The following is a 25,961-nucleotide window of genomic DNA, read 5'->3' on the forward strand; positions in this document are numbered from 1 at the left end:
TGCCACCCCACACCATTACTGACCCACTGCCAAACCGGTCATACTGGAGATTATTGCAGGCAGCTGAACGTTCTCCATGGCATCTCCAGACTCTGTCACGTCTGTCACATGTGCTCAGTGTGAACCTGCTTTCATCTGTGAAGAGCAAAGGGTGCCAGTGGCGAATTTGCCAATTTTGGTGTTCTCTGGCAAATGCCAAACGTCCTGCACGGTGTTGGGCTGTGAGCACAACCCCCACCTGTGGATGTCGGGCCCTCATACTACCCTCATGGAGTCTGTTTCTGACTGTTTGAGCAGCCACATGCACATTTGTGGCCTGCTGGAGGTCATTTTGCAGGACTCTGGCAGTGCTCCTCCTGTCCCTCCTGGCACAAAGGTGGAGGTAGCAGTCCTGATGCTGGGTTTTTGCCCTCCTATGGCCTCCTCCATGTCTCCTGATGTACCGGCCTGTCTCCTGGTAGCGCCTCCATGCTCTGGACACTACGCTGACAGACACAGTAAACCTCCTTGCCACAGCTCACATTGATGTGCCATCCTGGATGAACTGCACTACCTGACCCTCTTGTGTGGGTTGTAGACTAAGTCTCATGCTACCACTAGAGTGAAAGCACCGCCAGCATTCAAAAGTGACCAAACCATCAGCCAGAAAGCATAGGAACTGAGAAGTGGTCTGTGGTCACCACCTGTAGAACCACTCCTTTATTGGGGATATCTTGCTAACTGCCTATGCTTTCCCCCTGTTGTCTATTCCATTTGCACAACAGCATGTGAAATTGATTGTCAATCAGTGTTGCTACCTAAGTGGACAGTTTGATTTCACAAAAGTGTGATTGACTTAAGAGTTACATTGTGTTGTTAAAGTGTTCCCTTTATTTTTTTGAGCAGTGTATATAGAACCATGTTCTACTCACATCGTTACATAGAAATGAAAGTTGGGTATGTCAGGAGAAACAGTATTTGCATGGAGTGGAAATAGAAGTGGGCATGATTGACAAGAGATATAATATATAGAACTAATTGATTTTGAAGGAGTGCAGACTGAAAATTATCTGTGCTTGAGATAAATTGATCTTATAGATAGAAAGGAGGAGGATCAAGTAGCAAAACAAATAATATGAAAGAAAAATGTACATAGTAAAAGGAAAACAAGTTGTGGTTAAAGTAAGGGAGGGGAGAAGTCTGAAAAATGTCTGCAAGACAACTATCAAGCTCAAAGAGCACTATGGACTCCAAATCTAACCTTGAGCTACAAATACTCTGCTCTATTGGTACAAAAGACTCTGTTTGATGTAGACATTAAGGAAGAATAGTTTGCAAGGATAGAAAGACAGAGACACAGTGAATACTGTTATTGTACATTAACACATTTTAGTCAAGGATTTTTTTCTCATCATTTTTTATTTTTTACTATTTTTAACACATTGTCAGTATTCTGTGAATTATATTGCTTATACTATAAAATGCTGAGTAAAACTCTAAGATTCAAATCAGGTCAGAGTATGTCTCTTTCTGTTATGAAGGGAGGAGTGTCAGAGTATACACTTACTGGCAGATACATAGTTAACAGAGTCAGTGAGTAGGCATGGTAACAGACCAGCCAATGGGAGCTGACCTGGAAAGTGAAACTGGAAATTCTCTCTGTTTTGCTGTTGAAGCTGCTTGCAACATGTTTATTTCTGTCTGAATTTGCTCCATGTTGGAGAAATCTACAACTGGTTTGTTAAATTTACTTATTATGTTTATAAAGATGTTAAATGAAGCATCAGCCATTTGTGTTTATTTTCCTCGTGCTAAATTACTGCAAAGCTCTGAATAGGCTATGTGCCCAGAAGGACAGAAAAAGACTGAATTGTAATTAAAGCTGAGAGACTGTCTGTGTTAAAAGTAAGAAACAAGGCTTTGCAGGATGACTAAAAAAATTAAAGAGAGCTCTCTATCCTGTTTTGGTCAGAAGAACTATATTATTTGGGCTGCAAAGATGGAATGTTTTCTGAAGGCTAAAGAGCTTTGGAATATTGTTGAAAAACCACCCCAGACACCATTGAATGCTGCAGATCAGAAACTGCACGATAGAGCACTTGCTTATATCATCTTAAGTTTAGAAGATGATCAGTTTATCAATGTAGCTGATTTAAAGACTGCAAAGGAAGTCTGGGATAAATTGAGGACTGTTCATGTGAGTATATCTGCATGCAACATCGTACAATTATCAAGAAAGTCATATAGAGCTCATTTGCAGCCAGGAGATTCAGTGGAACAGCATTTTGTTCATATGCAAACTTTGTTTGTGGTATTAGAACAACGTGGGATGAGGATTCCGGAAACTCAGAAAGTACTACTGGTTTTGAACAGCCTAGATGAAATGTGGGACATTGTTTCTGCAGTGTTTGAATGAAAACCAGAACAGGAATTGAGTCTGGAAGCTCTGAAAGCGTGTCTGATAGCGGAAGAGCAGAAATGCCATTATAGAAAAAACACAGGAGAAAAAATTCCTGAGGAGGGGGGCACAAGAGGAGCAATGGAAATTTCCACAGCCAGGCTGTCTCCAGAGACCAGAAGAGTAGTAGACGATCTCATTTAAAGACTCATTTAAAGACATACTGTTTGCTGCAAGGACAAGTTGACGGGCAAATTGCAATAGCAAAAGTCAGTTCTTGCAGGAGAGATCAATGAATGGCTAATAGACAGTGGGACTAGTCAAACTATTAATAATGCTAAATTGTTTTACAGGATGGATGCAGATGCAGGAGACACAGTAGCCTTGGCAAATGGCAAGAAGGCCAAAGTCATTGGAAGAGGCAGTATGCAAATTCCATATTTGGAAACAAGGTTTAATAATGTTTTATGTATGCCAGAAATGGAACATAATTTGCTGAGTGTCTCTAGTTTAGACAAGCAAGGATTTGAGACCACATTTGTAAATGGGCAGTGTCTTATAAAGAAAAATGGAATTTTTTGTGAAAAGGGCATAAAGCATGATAACCTTTATAATGTTACAGGGACAAAAGTTCAATGTGCACAAACATTTGGCAATGTTGCAAAATATGATTCATGTGTTCATCTTTTGCAGAGAAAGCTTGGTCATGCCAGCTTTAAAGTTGTTCAAAAGATGGACCAGTATGCAGAAGGATTACATGTAAAGGGATGTAAGGCATATTTGGATTGTGCAGTATGCAAAACATCAAAGTCCAAGGCATTGCCAGTAAGCAAGAGTAGCACAAGGCAGACAACAAGAACTCTAGAACTGGTACATGCAGATTTGGTGGGCCCAATGCAAGCCAATTTGGGAAGAGCTAACTATGTGCTAGTCATTGTAGATGATTATAGCAGGTTTGAGTTCTGCTGTTCACTAAAGAGTAAAACAGAAGTGCTACAGAAATTCAAGCAATGGGTAAGCTTTGTAGAAAGAAGGTATAAACAACAGCTATGTCAGTTGCAAACTGACAGAGGTTCAGAATTCATGTCAACAAGTTTTCAACAGTGGTTGGCACAGTTAGGAATAAAATACAGATGCACAAATCCTTACACAGCAGCTGAGAATGGTGTTGCTGAGAGACAGAATGGAGTCTTATAAACCATGAAGGACTCACTGCTAGAGGATTCCGATCTAAGCAGGTCATACTGGGGTGAAGCCATATATTGACTGCTAATTATTTAATTAATAGGTTGTGGAGTTCCTCCATTAATGATACTCCATATGCATATCCTATATGGGAGAAAACCATCTCTAGCACATTTAAGAGAGTGTGGAAGCAATGCGTGGGTGCATATTTCAAAAGCAATTAGAAGGGGCAACCAAAGGCTAGAAAGCTCAGGTTTGTGGGCTATGAGCCAGGCTCAAAAAGTTACCGCTTTAGAGATGGGAGCAAAAGAATCATATTTTCAAGGTCTGCAAGCTTTGCAGAGCAAAACTGGAACAGAATTGATGCAAATTTGTAGAATGAGCCACTTAGTGACAGTGATCCACTTAGTGATGGTAACTCACTTAGTGATGGTAACTCAATTAGTGATGGTGTCAGCATTCAGGGAGGAGAAGCTGAATAAGATATGAAGCAAGAGTGGGTTGAGACACAGAAGCAGTCAGTCCCACGCAGGTCACAACAATAGAACAAGGTAATTCCACCTGACAGATACCTACTAGTAAAGTTAAAGTATGTAATATATGGTTTGAGCCAAGGAACTACAAAGAAGTATTGGCATTATTTAAAATTGAACAAGTAAAGTGGAAAGAAGCCATGGACAAGGAAATGAAATTCATAGGAGAACATGAAGTGTTCACATCTATGACTTTGCCACAGTGTAAAAGCTGTAGCAAAGCTGTAGGATGCAAGTGGGTATACAAGAAAAAAGTACTACCCAATAAGAAGGTATAATATAAAACAAGATAGAAAAGGGGTTTTCACAGATGAAAAATGTGCACTATGATGAGGTGACCAACTGTAAAGAGTGAAAACATCAGGCTGGCACTAGCATTGGCAGCGGCATGTGGCCATAAAATTTGGCATTTTGGCATAACCACTGCATTTCTCAATGCAGAATTAGAGAAAGAAATTTACATGGTTCAAGTACCAGGGCATGAAAATAAAAAGCCCAACCCAGTATATAAATTGAACAAGGCCATTTATGGGCTGAAGCAGTCAGCCAGGAATTGGAATATCTGTTTAGACATTGAAAGGTCCTGGGTTCAAGAGTTAAAAAAGCTGATAGCTGAATATACACTGGAAAGTTAAAAGGTGAGGATTGACAACTTTTAGCAATTGTGGATGGTCTTTGCTTCATTGCAAAGGATGAATCACAAGTAAATGAATTTGCAAATAATTTGAAGAAGAAATTTGAATTAAAGAATTTAGGAGAAATAAAAATTATCTCGGTGTAGAGACACATAAAACGCCATGAGTATAGATTTTCATAACAATTTGGGTGAGGATGAAAGTGAAGCCTGTGATCAGGAGATATATCAATCAGCAATAGGGAGCCTATTCTATCTGCCACAGTGGTTCAGACCAGACATAGCTTCTGCAGTAAGCATTTTGAGTCGCTTTACTGCTGCACCAACACAATTGCATTGCATTGGTGTAAAAAGGATTCTCAGGTATTTGAAGGGAACTGGGAATTGAGGTCTTCAAATATAGGTCTCTGAAGAATTAAAATTGAAATGCTATGTTGATAGTGATTATGCAAATGATATAAAAATCAGAAAGACCAATTCTGGGATTGTGATATTTGTTTGGAGAGGTTTTAATTGATTGGAAGTCCAGAAAGCAAACAACTGTAGCCATTTCTTCTGCAGAAGCAGAATTTATTGCTTTGAACTCTGTTCAGAGATAACTTGGTACAATTGTTACAGGATTTACATATAAAGGTAATGGAGCCTGTCTTAGTCTATGAAGATAACGCATTAAAATGGCTACAGGTGACAGAGTAAAGAGTAGAAGCAAGCATGTCGATATTAAATATTGTAATGTAAGAGAAACCATCAAGTGAAAATTGATTAGTTTGCTTCATTGTTTTTCAGAAGACAATTTGCCTGACATAATGACCAAGCCATTGGGTGGAGTGCACCATGGAAAGAATATAAAGTTAATTAGATTTATGTCTCTTCTCTTCCAGTTATGAAGGGAGGAATGTCAGAGTATTCATTTACTGGCAAATAAATAGATAACAGAGTCAGTGAGTAGGCATGGTAACAGACAAACCAATGGGAGCTGACCTGGAAAGTGAAACTGGAAGTTCTCTCTGTTTTGCTGCTTCTGTTGAAGTTGCTTGCAACCTGTTTATTTCTGCCAGAGTTTGCTCCATGTTGGAGAAATCTACAACTGGTTTGTAAAATGTACTTATTATGTTTATAAAGATGTTAAATGAACCATTAGCCATCTGTGTTTATTTATTTTTCCGGCACGAAATTGCTGCAAAACTCTGAAAAAATCATTTATATGATTTACTTACCCCTGTAATATATATGAGAATGGATGGCTTTGCATTTGATTATTTTGTGTCTGTGCAAGGTTGCGATGTCGCACACCTTCAGAATTACTGACAGCTGTATATACAGTTTCTTGAGAGAGGGAAGGAGATGCTGATCCCAAATGTTCTGAACTCTTAAAATGCAGATAACAGTTTGAATTAGATGTGCAAAGCATTCAGTACTGGTTGTTCAAAATATTATGAAAACTAGTTTAATATTTTATACTGGACATTAGCTTCTTCCTATTAGTAATCCAATTTTTATACCTTATACCATTTTTATACCTTGCCCCAGAACATCTTTATGCATATCACATATTTTTTTAAAAAATAACAATATTTTTCTGGCTAAAATAGTACTTATTATGGGTTTTTTTTTTCTTTTCTACCACTATATTTCCATCAATAAAAGATAAGCAGTTTATGAATCAGAAAACATCATGAATCCAGAACTCACAATATAATTGCCATATGAATGTCACCCTATACAGAGCCATCTAGATTTGGCCAAGACATTTGTAAATACTTCGTAAGGGATTTGCTATCCTCTATTAAACATCTCCAAAAATTGTGTATATTCTTGGAAGGATGGGGAATAGTACTTGTACATTTTTGATTTTTAGAAAGCATAGTTCTAAAAGAAACAGTCTAAAAACCTTTTATTATACCTCATTTAATTCATCAGTAAACTAATACTCTAAACTGGCCAAAATAGTTGATACAATGCCTTCCTGACAACAGTACTATCACTATTATAAGTGGGAATGAATATATTAAAATAGCATTTATTTATTGATAGAACTTAAATGATTACCTCTCTCACACAAAGATAACTTACCAAGCTGTTGCTAGATGCTGAAGACTCACGACTTTCTCTAATAGTATCAGGTTTGGGGGAATTTGGGGGTGTCCGTGAAGAACATACTAAATGAACCATATGATACTCATCTTGCTAAAATAAAAGAGAGTATTTTATAGTGCTATTTTCACATTAAATCTATGTTGACAGGCAATACCAATCACAGTGTGAGTGTTCATATAATTAGTACAGTAGGTATGTTTGCACAACACACTGAACAGATTATTGAATTAACCCATTTTCTCCATTTGTATAGATTATAAAAAATGTGTTAGATTCTCAGAACAAATTAAACTATTATTCAAAAAATAAGCACAAGCTTATAAATTATGCAAATACAATTTCTAGGTTTTAACCTGACCTAGTAAATTCAGCCAATGAGTACCAAATGTAAACAGGTTTATAATGACCATTCCAGCTACAGTATCTGTCTTAACCAACCAGTCTTTGTTTTCAAAGAGTAGCAGCACACACAATAAAGCAATAAATAGGCCAGTACACACAGTATTCTTTTGGCTGGCTAGCTCTCTTCCTTATCAGAAATAGAAAACATAGAACAAGTGAGCAAAAGCAAGAGAAGGAAGGAAAAAAGGAAATGATAAAATAAGGAAAGATTCTCTGTGTATATTTATTTATGTAAATCATAATTCCCAATTTATTTTCCTGAGTGTTCAAGAAAAATAGATTTAGCTATCTGTTTATGACTATAACTCCACTTTCACTCTTATACCAAAGAACAACTCAGCTTACTTGCCTATACAATGAAGCTTAGAGGTTCTTTAGTCTCTGGGTCAGAAAAACATGTGAAAAATAATTGATGTTAATATCAGGATCACCCCAGTTCCTAAATTTATACTCAATCTTCCTATTGCTTTATCCAGTTTCAAATAAATATTCAGAATAATTTATAAGAAATTATAAATTACCATTTATCTACAACAGACTTCTATCATAGGGAGTACAGGAATGTAGATTCAGTAAAAGATACACTGATTTACAAATACTTCTTTCCAACCATAATGAATTTATGCTTTGTCCTTTCTATGTTACTTTATTTGAGAACAGTGTTGCTTTATAACTCCCTAGTTCTAGCAAAAAAGACTTAAGCAAAATCCAAACACTTTATTTACCTACCTAACCTACCCACCTACCTCCCTATCTGCCTATCTACTGGTAGGTACCTAAACTATATTTTAAATAAATGTCTGGAATTTGTTTATGACTTTCTTCTGATCAATTTTTAAAATAAAAATGTTTAGAAATTTTGCTCTTCACTACATTATCAGGAAATGACCTTGTGCTGTTTTACCAAACTGCATATGTGATTCTCAGTAAGATGAGAAATATTATTTCCCATATGGATTGTTCCAGTATCTCTGTAATAGAGAAGATAAGTAGAACACTAATCCCCTTGGCTCCACCTATAGCAACCTCCACCTAACTCTGGAGAGCAGGCAGTCAACAGGTTTTCTCTTTTTCCATCAGTCACAGTGAACCAACATGAATCACTGCTATTCCTCCAAAATTTATACTGCTGTTGACAACAGTGAGCAATTTTAATCTCCTCTTTATCAATAAATAATTACAGAGAGAGATTATTAGAAAAGGCTGTAATTGTTCAGAATTAGAGCAGCATTAAATCTAATCAATGCAATAAAATAGTTAGGAAATACGACAATAACACTTGTATTTATGATATATAAAATAGCTAACCCCATCTATGTGTACACTTAGAAATATACAGTAATTATCACAGTAATAATTTTCTAAAACAGATAATCTATTCATGTTCTAAACAAAGTCAGTATATTCTGTAGTTCATCATACAACATTAGAATTGCTCCAATTTACAATAGTGACAATTACTACATAGTTTAACAGTTTTTAGAATTCACGATTTAACTAAAAGATTTGTTTAAAATACAGTAATTTGAGTAAAGCTTACTTTTCTGAGAATATCTTTCAGTTGCAGGTGATCAGGAAGCAACCTGCCAGAATAAACCAATCTCTGATCCTTGGTAGACTAAGAGATGTGACAAAGGAAGAATTAATCCTTTCAGAAGCATTATAGAACCAGAAACAATATTTCTAGATTAATAGTTTAATTTAAACATTGTCTTACATTTAACATTTGAAATAAGAGTAAATGGTGTCTAAAGTAGGGATATCTTGCAGCCCGTGGGCCAGACGCATCACGTGCTGGCCTCACCTATCCCTGATTTAGCAAAGGGGGGAAAAAGTTGTGATGTGTCATGTGACAATGCTGCATCATCATGAGTTTGACATTCCTGGTCTGAAGCTTCAATCTATATGCCCATTGATAATACAGATACACAAAAAGCCATGGAATAGTTCATCCAATCAGTTTTAATAAATAAAATGAATATACATTTAAGTAATTTATTTGTCAAATGTGATACCTCTTGACTAACTATTGTTATTTATAAATATTGGTCTTGCTAAATTTGAAAGAAATAAGAAAATATCACAACTAATTGGTTTGTCTCATAACACTACTATGTTTTAACCAGTTTTTAACCAGTGCTTTTTAAAACTAATATCTTTATTTTGACATACATAGCTCCTTTAGTGAAGAATATTAATGTGATTCAGAGCTTCCAAATGTGAGTTTCATTAACATTCAGTGTTTATGTGATAAGAAGGGATTCAAATTTATTGCAAAAATAAATATTTGGTTAGTCTTATTTACTTTGGTTAGCCTTACTCTCTAACATACCCAAGGGAAGGTATTTTTATACAGACTACGAAAACTTCCCTGATTGTCAGTTTATAACATTTAATTAGCCCAGAAATGCACCATAATGTAATAATTTTTGAAGCAAATCTATTTAAAGAATGTACAAAATCCAGGACTCAGAAACCACGTACTCAGGGGTGGGATTCTGCCACTTCGGACTGATTCGGGTGAACTGGTATTTCTACCGGCCGGTTGCCCCACCCACCCCGCCCTTCTCAGGAGTCTCCACGTGAAGGAGGTAAGTGCAGGGTCCATGCAGAGGCTCTGGAAGGGGGGGAAATGGGCCTTTTGGAAGTCCAGAAACAGGCCTGTTTCAGACTTCTGGAGGGCCTCCAGAGCCCAGGGGAGGCTGTTTTCTCCCTCCCAGTGGCCCAGGGAAGGCCTCCCCACTCTTGGGAAGGTGAAAAATGGCCCTCCCAGTGGCCCTGAAAAAACTGAAAGTTGTTGAACGGGCCTGTTTCCAGCTTCCAATGGGCCTCCAGAGCCCAGGGGAGACTGTTTTCGCCCTCCCAGAGGTCCAGGGAAACCTCCAGACCTTTGGGAGAGAGAAAATGGATTCCCCTGGACTCTGGAGGCTCACCAGAAGGCGGAAATGGGTGTTGGCTGAACACCTGCTCTCCTTGTAGGCAAGACAGGTCAGGAGTGGGTGTTGCTCTTGTCCTAGCTGCTTGGGCTGAGTCTGTCTAAAAGGCTTATTAGCCTAGCTCCGCTCACTCTGGGTAGTTCCTCCCAGCTTTCTGCAAAGTCATCACGACAGGTCTGAGAAAAACAAAATCAAAAGAGACCATTATCGATTCCCCACTCCCATAGGCCCATCGAAGGACCAGTTCCACCAGGGTGGAGCTGACCTGTCTTGCCTACAAGAAGAACAGGTGTTCAGGTAAGCCAACACCCATTCTCCCTTGTAAGGCTGCGACAGGTCAGGAGTGGGACATACCAAAGCTGGGTTGTCCTCAGGAAAGATTAAGACTGGTCCTGGTCCCCATGCTCTGTTGCAGGACCTGTCTGCCAAACGCTGTATCTGCTGAAGCAAAGGTGTCCAGCTGGTAGTAGTGGATGAAAGGCGATGGGGACATCCATGTAACTGCTTTGCAGACCTCTTCCACAGATGCCTGCGTTGCCCAGGCTGCAGTCATCACAGCACTGCAAGTGGAGCATGCCATAATCCCTCTGGGTTCCAGGAGGGACTGACTTGAGTAAGCCCTGGCTATACATGCCTTGATCCAACTGCTGACTGTGGATGGGGTCACTTTTCCTCCCAACGAGAAAGGTTGGAAGGAACAAAAAAGGGATTCTGTCCTACAGAATTCAGATGTCCTTTTTATATATACCTTCAGATTCCTGCGCACATCCAAGGTGCATCAAGCCTTTTCCAAGTCATCAACTGGATGGGAACAAAAATCTGGGAGAACCAGTCTTGAGACCTGTGGAACAAGGGATAAATGCCAGGTCCAACTACCCAATGAGGGTGAAAGATACAGAGATCAGGGTGAACTGAGAGGGCGACCAACTGTGATACTCTTCTGGCTGAAGTGACTGCCACCAAGAAGGCAACTTTCAGGGTAAGAAAGTGCAGACTAGCTTGTCGAAGAGGCTCAAACGGAGCCTTCGTGAGCGACTGCAAAACCCTGGACAGATCCCATATAGGGTATCTGTGTACCACTGGAGGGCAAAGGTTGGCCGCCCCTCTGAGATATTTATGGACTGTAGGATGATGTGTTAAGGATTCCAATTTGCCACAAGTCGCCACCTGACAGCGAAGGGTGTTGGGAGAAACATCTCTATCCAGACCTGCCTGTAAAAATTCCAAAATGTTTGCCACGGAGTCCTATAAAGGTTGAATGTTTGATTTGGAGCACCAACTAGAAAAGCTTGCCATGTAGCATCATAGATACGGATGGTCGAGGGTCTCCTGGAGGCTTGAATGGTTCAGATTACTTTGTTGGAGAGATGGGTGTGTTTTGGCATGCCCCACTCAATCGCCAAACTGTCAAATGTAGCCACTGGGGCTCTGGATGACTCAGGGACCCCTGAAGAGAGACATCCTCTTCAGAAATCTGCCAAGGCTGGGCCACTGACAGACCCATTAAATCAGCAAACTAAGGGTGCCAAGGCCAATAAGGAGTCACTAATACAACTTCGGCTTTTTCTATCAAAATTTTGTGCACCACAGCTGCCAGCAAAGGCAATGAAGGGAAAGCTTATAACAAACCCCGTAGCCAACTACAGCATGAGGCGTTGGTCCCTCTGCCCCAGGGATGGCAAATCTAGTAAAGAATCTGGGTAATTGAGCATTGAGAGGAGTAGCAAACAAATCTACTACTGGCAGCCCAAATCTCTGAGTAATTTGAATAAAGAGCGAAGGATGCAGGCTCCATTCCATGTGGTCAATGGTAGCTCGGCTGAGCCAGTCTGCCTGCACATTATCTGAGCCAGAAATATGTTCAGCTTGGATGGACAGAAGGTGACGCTCTGCCCATCTGCCCAAAGCCTCCGCTTCTGCCATAAGGGATTTGGACCTGGTGCACCCCTGTCTGTTAATATGGGCTTTTGTGGCTACATTGTCAGTCATGACAAGAACATGCGAGCCAGAGACCTGATGCGAAAATTTCCTAAGGGCTAAATGAACCACTCTTAGCTCCAACCAATTAATATTATGAACCTCAGCAGACTATAAGCCTTGGGCCATGTGGGACTCCAAGTGAGCTCCCCAACCTGAGAAGGTGGCATCAGTTGTGAGGATGAACCTGTCTTCCACCTTGAAGGACTGGCCCTTGGAAATGGCTCTGGAGAGCCACCAAGGAAAGCAATACTTGCTTAGTCACCTTCACCTTTATTAAAGAGTGACTCTTACCTGCCCTCTGGTGAGGCAATAGAAACCACTGAAGGGCTCTGGCATGAAGCCTGGCCCAGGAAACAATATCAATGCAAGAAATCTTCTTACCCAAAAGTTGGGAGAGAGAGGCTAAAGAAGTAGAACTCTTACTTCGTATATTCTTAGCCAACCCTTGCAGGCTGTCCTGCCTTTCCTGTGAAAGGAAAACCTGACACACTCCTGTGTCAATGATGGCCCCCAAATGAAGCAGAAGAGTTGATAGAGTGAATTAATTCTTTTTCATGTTAATAGAGAAACCAAGATACTGCAGCATCAAGATAGTGGCCTGCAGGTCCTGCTGAGCCCTTTGAAAAGAAGACAGTATCAAAATATCATCTAAATAACATTGCAGCCACACCGGGAAGGAACGAAGATGCGCTACTGGGGAAGCCAAAACTTTGGTGAAAGGGGGCGGAAGATAACCCAAAGGGGAGAGCCCTATACTGATAGTGCTGCCCCGATAACAAAACCTTAAGAACTTCCTATGGGAAAGACAGATAGGAATATGTAAGTAAGCGTCCATCAAATCAATGGATGTGAGGAAGTCCCCCTGCCTAACGCTTTCCAGAATGGTCTGGAGGGAATGCATTTTAAAATGCCTGTAAACAATGAACTTATTGAGTCTTTTCAAATCAAGAATTGTTCTCCACCCCCCCCCCCCAAGACCTTGGGGATAACAAAGATTCTGGAGTAAAACCCCGTCCCCTGTTGGTCCAGTGGGACCTTTTAGATGGCTCTGAGTTCCAGCAGGTGCTGGATAGCTGACTCCATGAGCCCCCTTCTCCCTGAATCCTTAGAAACTGGGCAGGAGATGAAAAACCTCGGAGGAGTGGAGTAGAACTCAAGTGAAAGACCTGATCTTACAGTGCTTAACACCCAGGCACCAGGAGTTATCTCTCTCCATTTGTCGGCAAACCAAGCTAATCAATCTCCAATGGGGAAAGAGTGGGCAATGCTAGCATAGGCAACGGTACAGGCGACTTCCTCCTCCTTGAAAGGGCCATTTGGCTGAGAACTGCTGTCTGTCTGCCCTTGCCTGAATGATCTGGAGGAGGCTCAAGACATTGGTAAGAGGCCTTAGCTGAACGCTGGAAGCTGGAACTAGATTCACCCCTGAACGAAGAGCGCTTGAAGTATGGAGCAGGACGATGTTCTGTTCTCTTGAAAAGGGATGGAAGCACTTTCCTTTTATCCTTGGTTTCAACCAGGAATAGTTCCAAGGCTTCCCCAAAGAGTTTGTCTCCTTGAACGGGAGTTGAAGCTAGCTTCCACTTCCTTCTACCATCAACGTGCCAATTGCACAACCAGCACATGCGTCTGGCAGCCACTGAAGTAGCAATAGCTTTGGTGGCAAACCTAGCTCCATGAAGGGTGGCATCAGCAGTGAACTCAGTTGCAGCCACAATCTTATTGAGATCCTGATAGGCCCAGATATCTGTCATCGGAATCCTGTCCTGCAACTGTTTCAACCACTTAAGCAACATACTGGTGGAGAATAAAGCTGCAGTAGATGCTTTGACTGCCAAGGCAGCCGCCTGGTGAGACCTCTGGAGTGACTGCTAGATCCACTTTTCCTCCACCTTGAGGACATCTTCCTGATTGGAAGGGACTGACAAGGTGGAGGCCAAAGCTGCCACCAGCGCATCCACCAAGGGCACCTGAAGGGTCTTGGTGAATTCGGGACCGACACTGAAGAACCTGCCATCTGAAGACAGGGGATTGGGCCCCGAGGCAGTTGACTCCAGCTGTTTCCGAATGACCTTCAGAAAAAGCCTGGGAGATGGCTCCTTCCTTACCTTTGGTTCGTCGAAGAGGATATCTGACTCCACGGGAGGCTGGGTAGCTGCTTCTTCATCATCTGCATCCCACAGGTTGACCGTATTTCTCACTTTGAACAGCAAGGGAGTGAATAAGGCATGCTTAAAACAACCCATGAACACTGGAATCTCATTGGAAGGCCCTTCATCTTCCGACATATCAGATTCCCTCTTATCAGGTTCACCAATCAGGGATTGCTCAGCAGCGACTGTAGGAGTGTAGGCCAAAGCTGAAGCAGAAACCGGTTCCTGAACCAAGGAACCCTTTTCTGAAAGAAGAGCCTCTTGAACCCAGGACCGTCTCTCTGAAACCTAAGAAGCTGCCGAAGAATGCCAGGCAAACCTCTGCATACCTGCAGAGATGCCTTTCCTGACGGCCTTATCAATCAAGAGCTGCAGGTTGACTGGGACATCTGGTTCAGAAGGCTCATCTGGTCTAAGGCCAGCTGCAGTAAAGTAAAGGAGGCTTCCACCCCAGGCTTACTGCGCACACACTCCTGCCAAGGTACAGCCTTGAATCCTCCTTTAGGATCACCAAGATAACTCTTCCTCAGAGGGATGAGGGGAGGCCTCCCTTCTGGCTGCATCAGGGGGCCAAGTCTGGACAATGGCCCTGGTGGAAAGTCCAGGTTCTTGATCCTGAAGGTCCACCTATTGAGATATGAAGCAAGAGAAGTTTCTCTTTCTGGAGATCTGCTTGTAGAGGCCTTTTGTACCTTGGCAATATGCTTCTCTAAGGCCTGATGGTGCCTGGAAGCATCTCGGTTTTAGAGGCCATTTTTGCCGGCTGTTTCCCCTTGTTACTTGAAGCAGCAAGAGCTGCCCTGTGAGATCTAGCTGATCTGGAAGCTCTGCTGTCTCTAGGGGCTTCCGCCATCTTGAAATCAGAAAGGTCTTCTCTGAACTTGGATTCCAAGGAGGAGAACACACGAAGGGATTTTTATATGAACTTCAGGGAATATCTTCCTTCCAATCCCCTACTTCCAACAACCGCTCTTCTTCCGCCCTAAGCAATCTTCAGTAGAATGTTTTAACACTCTCTACTGGGACTCATACCCTCTGGAGTCTAATAGGGCTATTAAATATAGGACAGGCCTAGCCTGAAACCTGAAGGCCCTGGTCTATTCAGGACAGGGACCAATCCACCACCAGGATGAAGAACAATTAAAAGGCAGTCTATCCTTCAGTGTCTTCTGGCTCAGCAACAATGAGAGACTGGTGGCCTAGTGCTGGCACAGGCGCAGGACTGGTTGGAGGAGCAGGCCAAGCCTCTTCAAAATGGCTGCCACTGGCCTAGGAATTTTTCAAAATGGCCATCCAGCCACGAGGTCTTCCAAAATGGCCACTTCAGGCCACGAGGCACCCTACTTCTCCAGGGAGCCCTAAATAGGGATCTTTAGCCTTTCGTTGCTCCCTGGAGGGCAGGGGCAGCTCCTGAGCTAGCTGCTTGAACAGCAGTGATCTTCTTTGCCACGGAGGCTCTGAAATGGCCTTGTGGCTCAGGATAGAGTGGGACAAAGCTACTCACTTCCAAAAATGGCCTCCCAGTGTCTGCAGCCTCCTCTTCACCATGGAGGATCGAAAATGGCCCCGTGGGCCTCTACAGGCTGTTCCGGACTGCCAAAAAACAGCTGAGAATTTTGAGGCTTTTTTTCCTGTAAAACAAGTTAGGCTGCCTTTGGGGAAAAAAACCCAAAGGCAGGAGAGACAGTGACTTGTGTCGGTCCTGGCTGAGGACTGAGTCAAAAGCTAGGAGGAGCTACCCAGTGGGCGGAGCTAGGCTAATAAGCCTTTTAGACAGACTCAGTCCAAGCAGCTAGGACAAGAGCAACACCCACTCCTGACCTGTTACAGCCTTACAAGGGAGAACAGGAAGTTCCTGTAGGCCACGCCCACCATGGCCACACCCACACAGCAACCGAGCAGAGAACTGGTTGCTGGGATTTTTAAATCCCACCCCTGCATGTACTAGGTACTGAGTATAAATTCTAAACAAAAATCAGAAGGCATATCACTATGTGATAAAGTATTAGGCTGGAAACTGGGAAAATAAAAGTTCTAGTCTTGTTTTAAACAGATATTCAGATTAACCTTGCCAAGAAAACTGAAGAAACTTATTAGTTGCCAGGAGTCAGTACTGGCTTGAAGGCACACATACACAATCTCCCACAAAAAAAACTACTAAGGCTACTCTTCTTCTAAACTTCTAAACCAGTGGTCCCCAACCTTTTTTGTACCAGGGACCAGTTTCATGCAGAAACACTTTTTCAAGGACCGGGGGGGAAGCAGGACACTTTTTCAAGGAGGGGAGGGGAGGAGTCCGAGTTTGGTGGTTTGCTTGCAGACGTTTCATTACCTGACTAGATAACATCTGATGTTGTCACCTAGTCAGGTAATAAAATGTCTGCCAGCAAACCACCAAGTTCAGGGAGCGCCAATGCCTCCTCATTGCAACCCTGAGCGACAGATATTCTCTTCTTTTGGGACATTTAAAATGGAGGGTTTCAGCTGCAGATTCAGAAACTGCGCCGGGCTGAGGAGCGCCTTCAAAACTGAAGGGCGGCGGTGGACCGCGGCTGTCTCTGCAGCTCAGGACAAGTCCCTGGAGGATGGCTGAGAAGCCCTACCTACCTCAGCCTCATCCCTCAGGTGTCTCCCTCCCTCCCTCAGCCTTATCCCTCAGGTGTCTGAGTAAAAGAGGTGAATAGTTATTATTCTCAGCCAAAGCTACTCCGAAACAACCAGAAACGAAGGCAGGCAGGCAGGCAGAACGGAGCACTGGATTGAACTGCGGGTGGCGGGGTGGGGGTGAACGGGCGCTTTGGAGGAGCTGCGCCGACAGGAAAAGCCACCTTGCCGGCTTCTTTGAAGCAGTTTCTTCCTGGGCTGGTGGAGGAGCAAGAGAGTGACTGAGAGAGGAACGAGGCGGGAGGAAACCGAAGCCACTGAGCCGGAGAGCAGGACAGGCTTTGGTTGCTTCCTCCCTCCCCTTCTTTCATCTGTGTCCTTGATCCCTGATCCCAGCAGCATTCCTCGAAGGTGAAGAAAGCCGCCATTTTTATTTTATTTTCTTTGTGGCCCGGTACCAAATGATCCACGGACCGGGACCGGTCCACGGCCCGGTGGTTGGGGACCCCTGTTCTAAACTACTCTTCTTTGGTTTACTTTCTATTAAAGCAAACCATTCTCAACCTTCTTGTTAGTTATAATAATTCACAGTGTATTTTAGAAAACAGTAATCATATTTGTCACCACTAAATATTGATTAATTTATGGGTGTCAAACTTGCAGCCCATGGGCCAGATGTGTCACATGCTGGCCACACTCATCCCTGGTTTAGCGAATGGGGAAAAGGGGGCATTAGTCCTGACACACCTCTTCTCAGGGAGTCAACGGGAGAATCCAGGTTGGGTAGTCTCTAGCCTCATTGCTCTACAGACTGAGCTGAATTCTGAGGAAATGCCTCCCTGGTAATGGTCCCCAGTTCTGAAATAAAGGTGAAGCGAATACTGCTGTCCATCATCCTCCGAACAGCAGTCCTCCAAACAGCAGCCCCTTCCCTGACTCTGACCAGTCTTCAGGGTTGGACTGGATTCTCCTGTCAACTGCCCGAAAAGAGGCGTATCAGGTAGGATTCTTCTAAAACTCAAATGATTCAGAGCCCTTTTAGGGATGTCTGAATGTGCTGAGACTGAGTTGAAGAATTGGGGACCGTTACTAGGGAGGCATGTCCTCAGAATTCAACTCACTCTGTAGAGCAACGAGATTAGTGACTACCCAACTTGGATTCATCTGTCAACTCAATGGAGAAGTTGCAATATGTCACATGACGACAATGTGTTGTCGTGAGTTTGACATCCCTGCTTTAATTCAAACAGAACAACCTAGGAGAGAGAAATCAAGCTTCATTTTCATAAATAATTTCAAATCATTACACTGTCAGCAGGCATGATTTCTTTGAACTTCTCAATGAACTACAACAAAGTACAGATGAGATCTTGGAAATGAGTTTTTATCTATTTAAAATGTTAGAAAACAAATTATGTAGCAAAATCATATTAGTTTGCTCAAACACAATCTGTAAAGGCATACAGCAGAAATGCAACTGTAGCAAGTTAGCACCCACCCCTCTCCTAGAAGAATGAAATATTCTAGGAAATATTAAAAAGGGAGAATATTATATTTCCCTGAATGAGAAAAGGAGAAACATGTTTTTAAAGATAAAGCAGCCCCCTGCCCCACCCCTTCAGCTCTAGGGTGATGGGATTAAGACATGAGCCTCAGGACATGATAGGATTAGCCCTCTACCCATCTAACAGCAGGGCTTGGTATATTGTTAAATCACCTGGGGATATTACATCACCCAGCAAAATTCAACCAAGCCTGGGATACAAGACAACCTACAAAGTTACCTCTGCATGGCCCCATGAGAGTCTGACAACCAATCAGAATACATTTCACAGGAACAGGAAGCAAGTTCAAAGCCCAAGAAAGAGTATAAATCTCTCTCTCTCACCCATGTGCTCATTTTTGCCCAAGACCTCAAACCACGTGGTCCTGTCCACCATTAAACCATCCTTCCAAGCAGTCTCCCTGTATCCAGTGTCTTTTTTCCCACTTGGAACTGAACCCAGATGGACCTTTCTTCCAACAATTTGGCACCCCAGATGGGACTCCAAGCTAACCTGACCAATGCACCTGGTCCAGGTAACCCTCTCTTGCCGGCAGTAGACTCACTGAGTCTGTGGGTGAATTTTCCTGGACCTTGACCATTTGGAACAAAGGTTTTAAAGGAGTTTGAGTGTTGAACTTAAAGGCTGCTTGGAAAGAAGGTGAGTATCTCTAAATTTTAATTTTATAGCCCAGAAAAGCATGGGAAATGTATGTATGCCTGTGTGTGAGAGAGAGTGAGGGGATCCTTCTCCCAATCACAGCTGGATATTGCTTCCTCTGTATGTTCTACCAATAGAGGCTTGAAAGTATAGGAGGTCAGGCCAGAGCACAGGATCTTCTGTTTGGGAAAGGAGAGAGTGTGTGAAAATGGATGGGAAAAGTGAATGAGAGAGTTGAACAGGAGCAACTAGCTGGGAAGTCACTGAGCAGAGCTCTAAAAAGGTGGGGGTCCTTACCTCTAGGAAGCAAGCAGAGGTCCCTCTTGGACTTTAATGAGTCTGAAAACTGAAACAGGAAAAGGAAAATGGCCAGGAAAAGAGGTGCCTATACTCACCGTGGGGAGCAGTGCAGTCCTCTCAGACCCCTTTTTGGTCTGCAAACTGAGAGCAAAATTCCCTCAGAGGGGGTATCCTTACTCTGTAGATGGAAGCAGAATCCTAGAGCCTTTTCGGTCTAAAAACTGAGATGGGGTGAGGGTTTCACTAGGAAGCCCAAGATTCGCCAGGACCCAGCAGATAACTGAATCCCTATTTCAGAGGGGAAACATAGGATGCTCTAGCTCAACGGTCCGGGTAGGCTGCCTGGGAGAAGACTTGCTTGACGCCTGGGACTAAAAGAGGCAGTTGCCTCTCCAGGTGGGCATGAAAAAGGAAAGAGGAAAAAAGGTTGTGTAAAGAAGTGGACCTTGCTCAGGGATGAGCTAGAAAACCAATTTGGCTAAATAAAGGTACTTAAAAGAAAAGGAAAATATATAAATAGGAATGTTGGATTTTTTGCCTGTTTCTCTCTTTTCCTCTTTGTCTTCCATGCAACCACGCGATATGTTTGTTAAGATTTGTGCCTTCCCTAATTTAACTGAGATTTATGGTGGGAATGACCAGCATGTGAGAGTTCTGCTTTCCTCTTTTTTTCCTTCCTGTTTGTGTGTGCGCGCGTATGTGTGGGTGTGGGTGCGTCTAAGTCTTTGTGTGCCCTCAAAGTAATTGCAACTGTTAAAATGTCTCTGATCCCTAGAGATATTAATTTTAAATTGTTAGAAAAGAGTTAGGAGCACTGAAAAGAAAGAAAAAGCCTTCATTCTGTTTTGTCTGGCTAACAGAGTAAAAAGAACTGTTATTATTTTCTTTCCTCTCTGTGCTTTTAAGAAAATCCCAAGGTTGTGACTGAATGTTTTTAATTTACAGGAAGTTTCATCCTTGCATTTACTGTGTGTTTAAATGATTTCATCTGTCCATCCTTTTTCTGAAGCATATGAATCCAGTTTTTTCTTTCTCATCTATTGTGTCTCCATTTTGTTGAAACTGGTTTATCTGTTTAATAATTGCAATATTGATGTGTTTTCCCCCTCAAGCCCTGCCTGCAAGCTATTTACCCACCCCCCACTCCACCTGCCCCCATCTCTAATCTTACAATGCCTTTCCTCGGAGGATCAACCACAAAGTGGGGAGGGGGGCTTGTTCTCATGTCTTTCAACCCTGCACAGATGACTCTGCTACCTGTGGAAGCAGATAATGCTGACCCAGATGCTGCCTCCCATTCACCCAGATCTCCCATTCATTGAGCCAGGAATTGCATTTGGATCCAGCCCTCCTCTAGAAAATCATAACAGCAACCAGAGTGGAGCAGACCTTCCCAAGCCTGACTGACCACCCTTACCAACAAGCCAAGCCTAATGCCATCCAGCAGACATGAAAGAAAGGACCCTGAGATGGACAATTAAAAGACTAAAAAAACTCCTTTCAATCCCCAGAAGACAGCTAGAAAAACAATGGGGAAGGGTGGAAATTCATTGTGAAGTTTTCTTTCTTGCCTCATTTATGTTGTATTCAGTTAAATGAACTCTGTGGAATTGTATTTGGGAGTAGTTGACACAGCAAGTTCTGAACACCTTAGACTTATGTCTGGTGGGAGGGAAATTTGTCCAGAATATTGCCTGTAATTTAAAAGTAGCTGCATACATGAACGCACAGAGACACACCATTCAGAATTAGACAGAAGTTATCCCCTTCACCTACCTCCACACAAAGCTCCTTGGTTGGTTGGTTTTTGCTCTGTGGCACTAAGACCCAAGCAGTCATATCTCCCTGCTAATTCCATGGGGGAGGGGGAATCCCACTCAGGCAATTCCCTCACTTGAAGAGATAGCAGAAAAGATATCTCCCAAACCCAAGCCCAAGCCCTGATTGTGACTCTCAAATGATGCTGCCCAGTCAACCAGTAAAGCAAGATATGTTGTGCTGGTGGTCTCATGAGTAGGAGTTCCAGGGCTCATTGTATGTAATTTTAAAAATACTAAATGGCCTGGATTGCACAATGGCTAAGCTCACTTTGGCCTCACAAAAGTAAGAACTAGGGCAGGTTCAAGAAACAACCCTTGAAATGGGCAGCCTGTAGTTATTTAAAGGAAAACCATGGCTGTGAAGAATTTTGGGATTGTGCTTGCTTGAAACCTGATTGGAAGCTTACAGAAAGTGGTATCTAACCACAAAAAGTAATTGGCATGGAAAATCGGATACTGTAAATTTCTTTCCACAATTTTTCCCCTGGCTGCTAGACCTTCATGATTGAAAGCTGACCTTTTGGGAGTTACTGAAGGAATCCATTTCTGCTGCCTCTATCAATGCCTTCCCCTTCGCATCAGAAAAATTAAAAGCACCCATCAAGTCTCCTTGATCTGATCAATTTTAAATCTTTTGCCAATAACATGTGTTCCACCCATATTTTGGCAAAAAGGGAAAGTTAGCACCCACCCTCTCCTAGAAGAATGAAATATTCCAGGACATATTAAAAAGGCAAAATATTGTATTTTCCTGGATGAGAAAAGGAGGAATATGTTTTAAAAGAGAAAGCAGCTTCCTGCAACCCCCTGCCCCCATTTCAGCTCCAGGGTGATGGGATTAAGACCCCCTGAACATGATAGGATTAGCCCATTACCCATCTCACCATATGGCACCTGGGAAGATTACATCATCCAGCAAGATTCAACAAAATCTGGGACTCAAGACAAGCTACAAAGTTACCCCTGTATGGCCCCATGGGAGTCTGACAACCAATCAGAATATATTCTTGCCACAGGAACAGGAAGCAAGTTCAAAGACCAATAGGGGGTATAAATCTCTCTCCCTCTCTCACCCATGTGCTCCATTTTGCCCAGGATTTCAAACCACATGTGGTCCTGTCCACCATTAAACCATCCTTCCAAACTATCTCCATTTCTCCAGTGTCTTTCTTCCTACTTGGAACTGAACCCAGATGGACATTTCTTCCAACACAACCATCTATTGTCTAGTTGCAAAACAGTTGCAGAAAAATCAAGAATATATTGTATTTAACTGAGTTATATAATATCTTGAATAAAATTAATCAAGAGATAAAGCGAGAGTGATGGGATAATTTTGTTCACCCCAGAATTATGAAAAGAAAGAGACTCTCCTTTAAAAGAAAATGGTTATTTACTCCAGTCATTTCAAAAAAAAAAAAAGCAGGTGTTGGAGGTAGGATTGTGCAGTAGTTGGATTCAATCTCCAAAAGTTATTTCAGATCAAAAACATGTGCAAACATAGCGCCTTACTACAGCACATAAACAGTATGATATTTTTTCCTGGGATCATGTGACTAGTGATTGTGCTATCCCAGGAAGAGGAAGAGCTGTTTATTAAGATATCCTTTTGGAGATCCAATCTCCAAAGCAAAGCTAATGTTTTTTGTCTGAAGCAAAAACTTGTTTTTAGATCACAAGAATGGTCTAATGTTTTTAGTCCGAAGCAAAAACTTGTTTTTAGATCACAAGAATGGTCTAAAAATGGATGCGTTCATGACTGAATAAAGGTCATGATGCAAATAATAAAAGCAATAACAATAGTGTAGTTAACTAGAACTATGATGACCACTTTCTTGGAGATATGTATATTATTTGAGCTCAGGGTAACAACATATGACCTCACTGTATATGATTTTCAAACTGAAAAATAACAAAGTTTGCAATAAAGTAGTGCCGTAGAATGACAAGCTACAAGAGAAGATTTTGGTGGCTCAGCAAGTACCATTTAAAGGATTAATTGCAGCATACTTTTAGACATAACTATTTATAAGTCTGGGATTATTTTACAGATTGTATAATTATTGGAAAACATGGATTTGCTTCTGCAGACATAGTAGTCAAGTTCCTAATTAGTTATTTCTTTAAAGCACAAAGTTGTATTATATGTGTGACTTAGTATGTATATTTTGGATAGAAATGGCTTTCTTGAAATCCCAATAATGGAAAATAATGGAAACTATGCACTATTAGGAGACAATATGCATTTAAAACTGAAGTATCTGTAATCTAGTAATTAAGAGAGAGGAGTGCCTATTTGGGCTCAAGGAAGAGAAAATGAGCAACAAGGGAGCCCACTGTTAGATACTGAATTAAAAAACACAATCTTTGGAAAAGTGAGATTTTGGTTTGGATAATGAGGGGGAAATGCCTAGTTATTAGCACTATGCCAGGGTTTCACATCATTGGTTGGGAAAGAGCAGGTAATTTAAAATGGCATTGAAGTCCCAGTAGGAATGCTATCTTTTATTTCTGACTGTTGTATAACTTAAAACCCTGAAATGTAACAACGAACGCATGTTCAAATACAGAGAGGATGTGAAAAGCTCCATTTTAGAACACCATACTCTTTTCAAACCATAACTATGGCAAGCCCAAAAGCAAAAAAATAAAGCGTCCTGCTTTCACGCAGCAGCTTTTCTCGGTCGGCATGTCCTGAACCCCACCGGCTATTCTGCTCCGTCCGGGGACTCAGGAGGAGGAGCTAAAAGAAAGGCGAGGGGCTCACCGGCTTACTGGGGTACACCTTGGAGAGGTGACATTTCAGTCTCCCGACAGTCCAGTCCATGAAGCAGCTGATGGTCTGGTCCGTGTACTTCTGGTTGGGCGCTTTGATGATGAGGGTAATAGGCGCCCCCGATACTGGGGTCTCCATCGGGGCCGGCGGTTGTCTAGGCGCCCGACGGTGAATCAGGCTTAGGAACGGCAAGATTCAGAGCAGGAGCGCCTTCCAGAAACGTGAGTGGCCGCGCGGATCCCAGCGCCCATTTCTGTCCGCTGGGAGCTGCTATTTCCTTCTCAAGCTCAGCACGGCCCAGGCCCCAAGGGACGGGAGGGTAGCGTCACACAGCGTGCACGCGCAACAAGGCCAGAGCCCAGGCACGGCTTTGACGTAGCCCGCCGCTGCCCCGCAAACAGCTGCTCATCCAACACCCTTCGCAGCCCAGAGCGAGCCTAAAATGGAGTCTGGAAAAACAACCAACCGCCCCGCCTGGCCAGAGCTCAACGCGCCAGCGTCAGAGGCGGTGGTTGTTGCTGCTTTATTGCGTGGACACCAGGGGGCACTGTGGGGCAGCGATGGCAGCCGCGTCCGGAACAGACGAAGACAAAAGGAAAGAGTGGGTACTTACTGTGACAGCAAGAGGCTGTAGTTCCTGCTTGTGCGGCTGGAGTCCCCCGAGTGACAAAGAAAGCCCACGGGAAATGAAGCTTTCCAATATTGTTGTGTTCGGCTACGTCTCGTAAATTTAAAGCTGCGGAAGCCAGAAGATCGACGGCTGAAGCAACAACGAAAAGAAAAACAGCGGAAAAAGAGAAAAAAAACAATAGGAAAGAAAACGTCATTTTATATTTAGGCATAGTTTGTCCAAGGACTGTTAGCGAGTTTTCAGCAATCCCCTTTGATGTGTTGGATTGCCAAAAGTCAGGGAGGTGTAATACAGCTCAATACATTGCGAAGATGCCAATTGGGGAAGGACATCCGGTAGTTGGAAGGGGAGGACCATAGACCAATGGGAGATCAAACAAATATGTAACAAACCTAGCTGACATCTTTGTCATCCAAAAGAAAGAGGAGGGAACTAGAGGTAAAGTTATATTGGACTTAATTCTTACTAATAGAGAAGTGATAGAGGGAATTGAAGTTGCTAGAACCTTGGTTGAAAGCAGAGGTGGGATTCAAATTTTTTAACAACCAATTCTGTGGGCATGGCTAGGCGGGCATGGCCATGTGACTGAGTGGACCTGGCCTTTTTTTTCTCAGCAACCCCCCTCTTTTTTGGCCTCCTGGGCCTCAGGGAAGCCTCCTGGGGTGGGGGCATTTTTGCTCCCAGAAGGCTTTCTTGGGGCTCAGGAAGGCAAAAAGCACAGCGCAGAGGGAGTGCATGTGTGCAGCACACACACTCGCCCCCTCCGCCCGTCCCTTTTTGCCTCCTAGGCCTCAGGGAAGCTTGGGCGAAGCAATAAAACACAGAGGGGGGATCCCTGCACAGCTGATCATTAGAACAAGCTGATCATCGGGAGGGGGAAAAATATGTTAAGGAGTGCAGAGGAGAACACAGCGATGTCAGGCATTTTCGCAATGTCGCATATGCTCAATAAGGACTGACTGGGTAGAGAGGGGAGGGGCCAGCCAAGGGTGTGATTTGCCGGTTCTCCATACTGCACAGAATCATAACCGGTTCTATAGAATTCCACCCCTGGATGAAAGTGATCACATCATACTGGAATTCAATATAATACAAACACAAGCAATAGAAAATAATCCAACCAATGTCTTAAACTTTAAAAGAGCTGATTTTAACAAACTGAGAAATCCTAGGAAACATTACATGGACAAAAATCCTAAAGAAGAAAACAACTCAAGAAGCATGGGAAACTCTGCAAAATGTGATCATAAAAGCCACTGAAAAAGAAAAATTCAAGAAGAAACCAGCATGGCTGCACAAAGATTTCTCTGACAGACTGAAAGACAAAAA

At 42.7% G+C, this 25,961-nt stretch overlaps 1 protein-coding gene and 1 long non-coding RNA gene across 3 annotated transcripts in view; one reads left to right on the forward strand and one right to left on the reverse strand.

Annotated features, from left to right (window-relative positions):
- The window catches only part of HERPUD2 (HERPUD family member 2), a 41,043-nt gene extending 16,736 nt beyond the window's left edge, over nt 1–24,307 (reverse strand). For both annotated transcript variants that reach the window (XM_087917585.1, XM_026702220.2), the window contains exons 1-4: nt 23,993–24,307; nt 8,769–8,846; nt 6,803–6,916; nt 5,947–6,098 (exon numbers count right to left, since the gene is read on the reverse strand). In XM_087917585.1, the coding sequence (XP_087773711.1) occupies nt 5,947–6,098; nt 6,803–6,916; nt 8,769–8,846; nt 23,993–24,139 (491 nt within the window). In that variant the 5' untranslated portion in view covers nt 24,140–24,307. The remainder of the gene's footprint in view (nt 1–5,946; nt 6,099–6,802; nt 6,917–8,768; nt 8,847–23,992) is intronic.
- LOC148124052 (uncharacterized) lies at nt 8,769–24,785 on the forward strand. Its single transcript, XR_015740317.1, has 2 exons — nt 8,769–8,855; nt 24,623–24,785. It is a non-coding gene; the product is annotated as an uncharacterized LOC148124052 (long non-coding RNA).
- Nucleotides 24,786–25,961: the final 1,176 nt, after the last annotated feature.

Source organism: Pseudonaja textilis, chromosome Z (assembly GCF_049901715.1).
Source record: "Pseudonaja textilis isolate UNSWEBS1 chromosome Z, rPseTex1.2, whole genome shotgun sequence".
NCBI classification, from domain to species: Eukaryota; Metazoa; Chordata; class Lepidosauria; order Squamata; family Elapidae; genus Pseudonaja; species Pseudonaja textilis.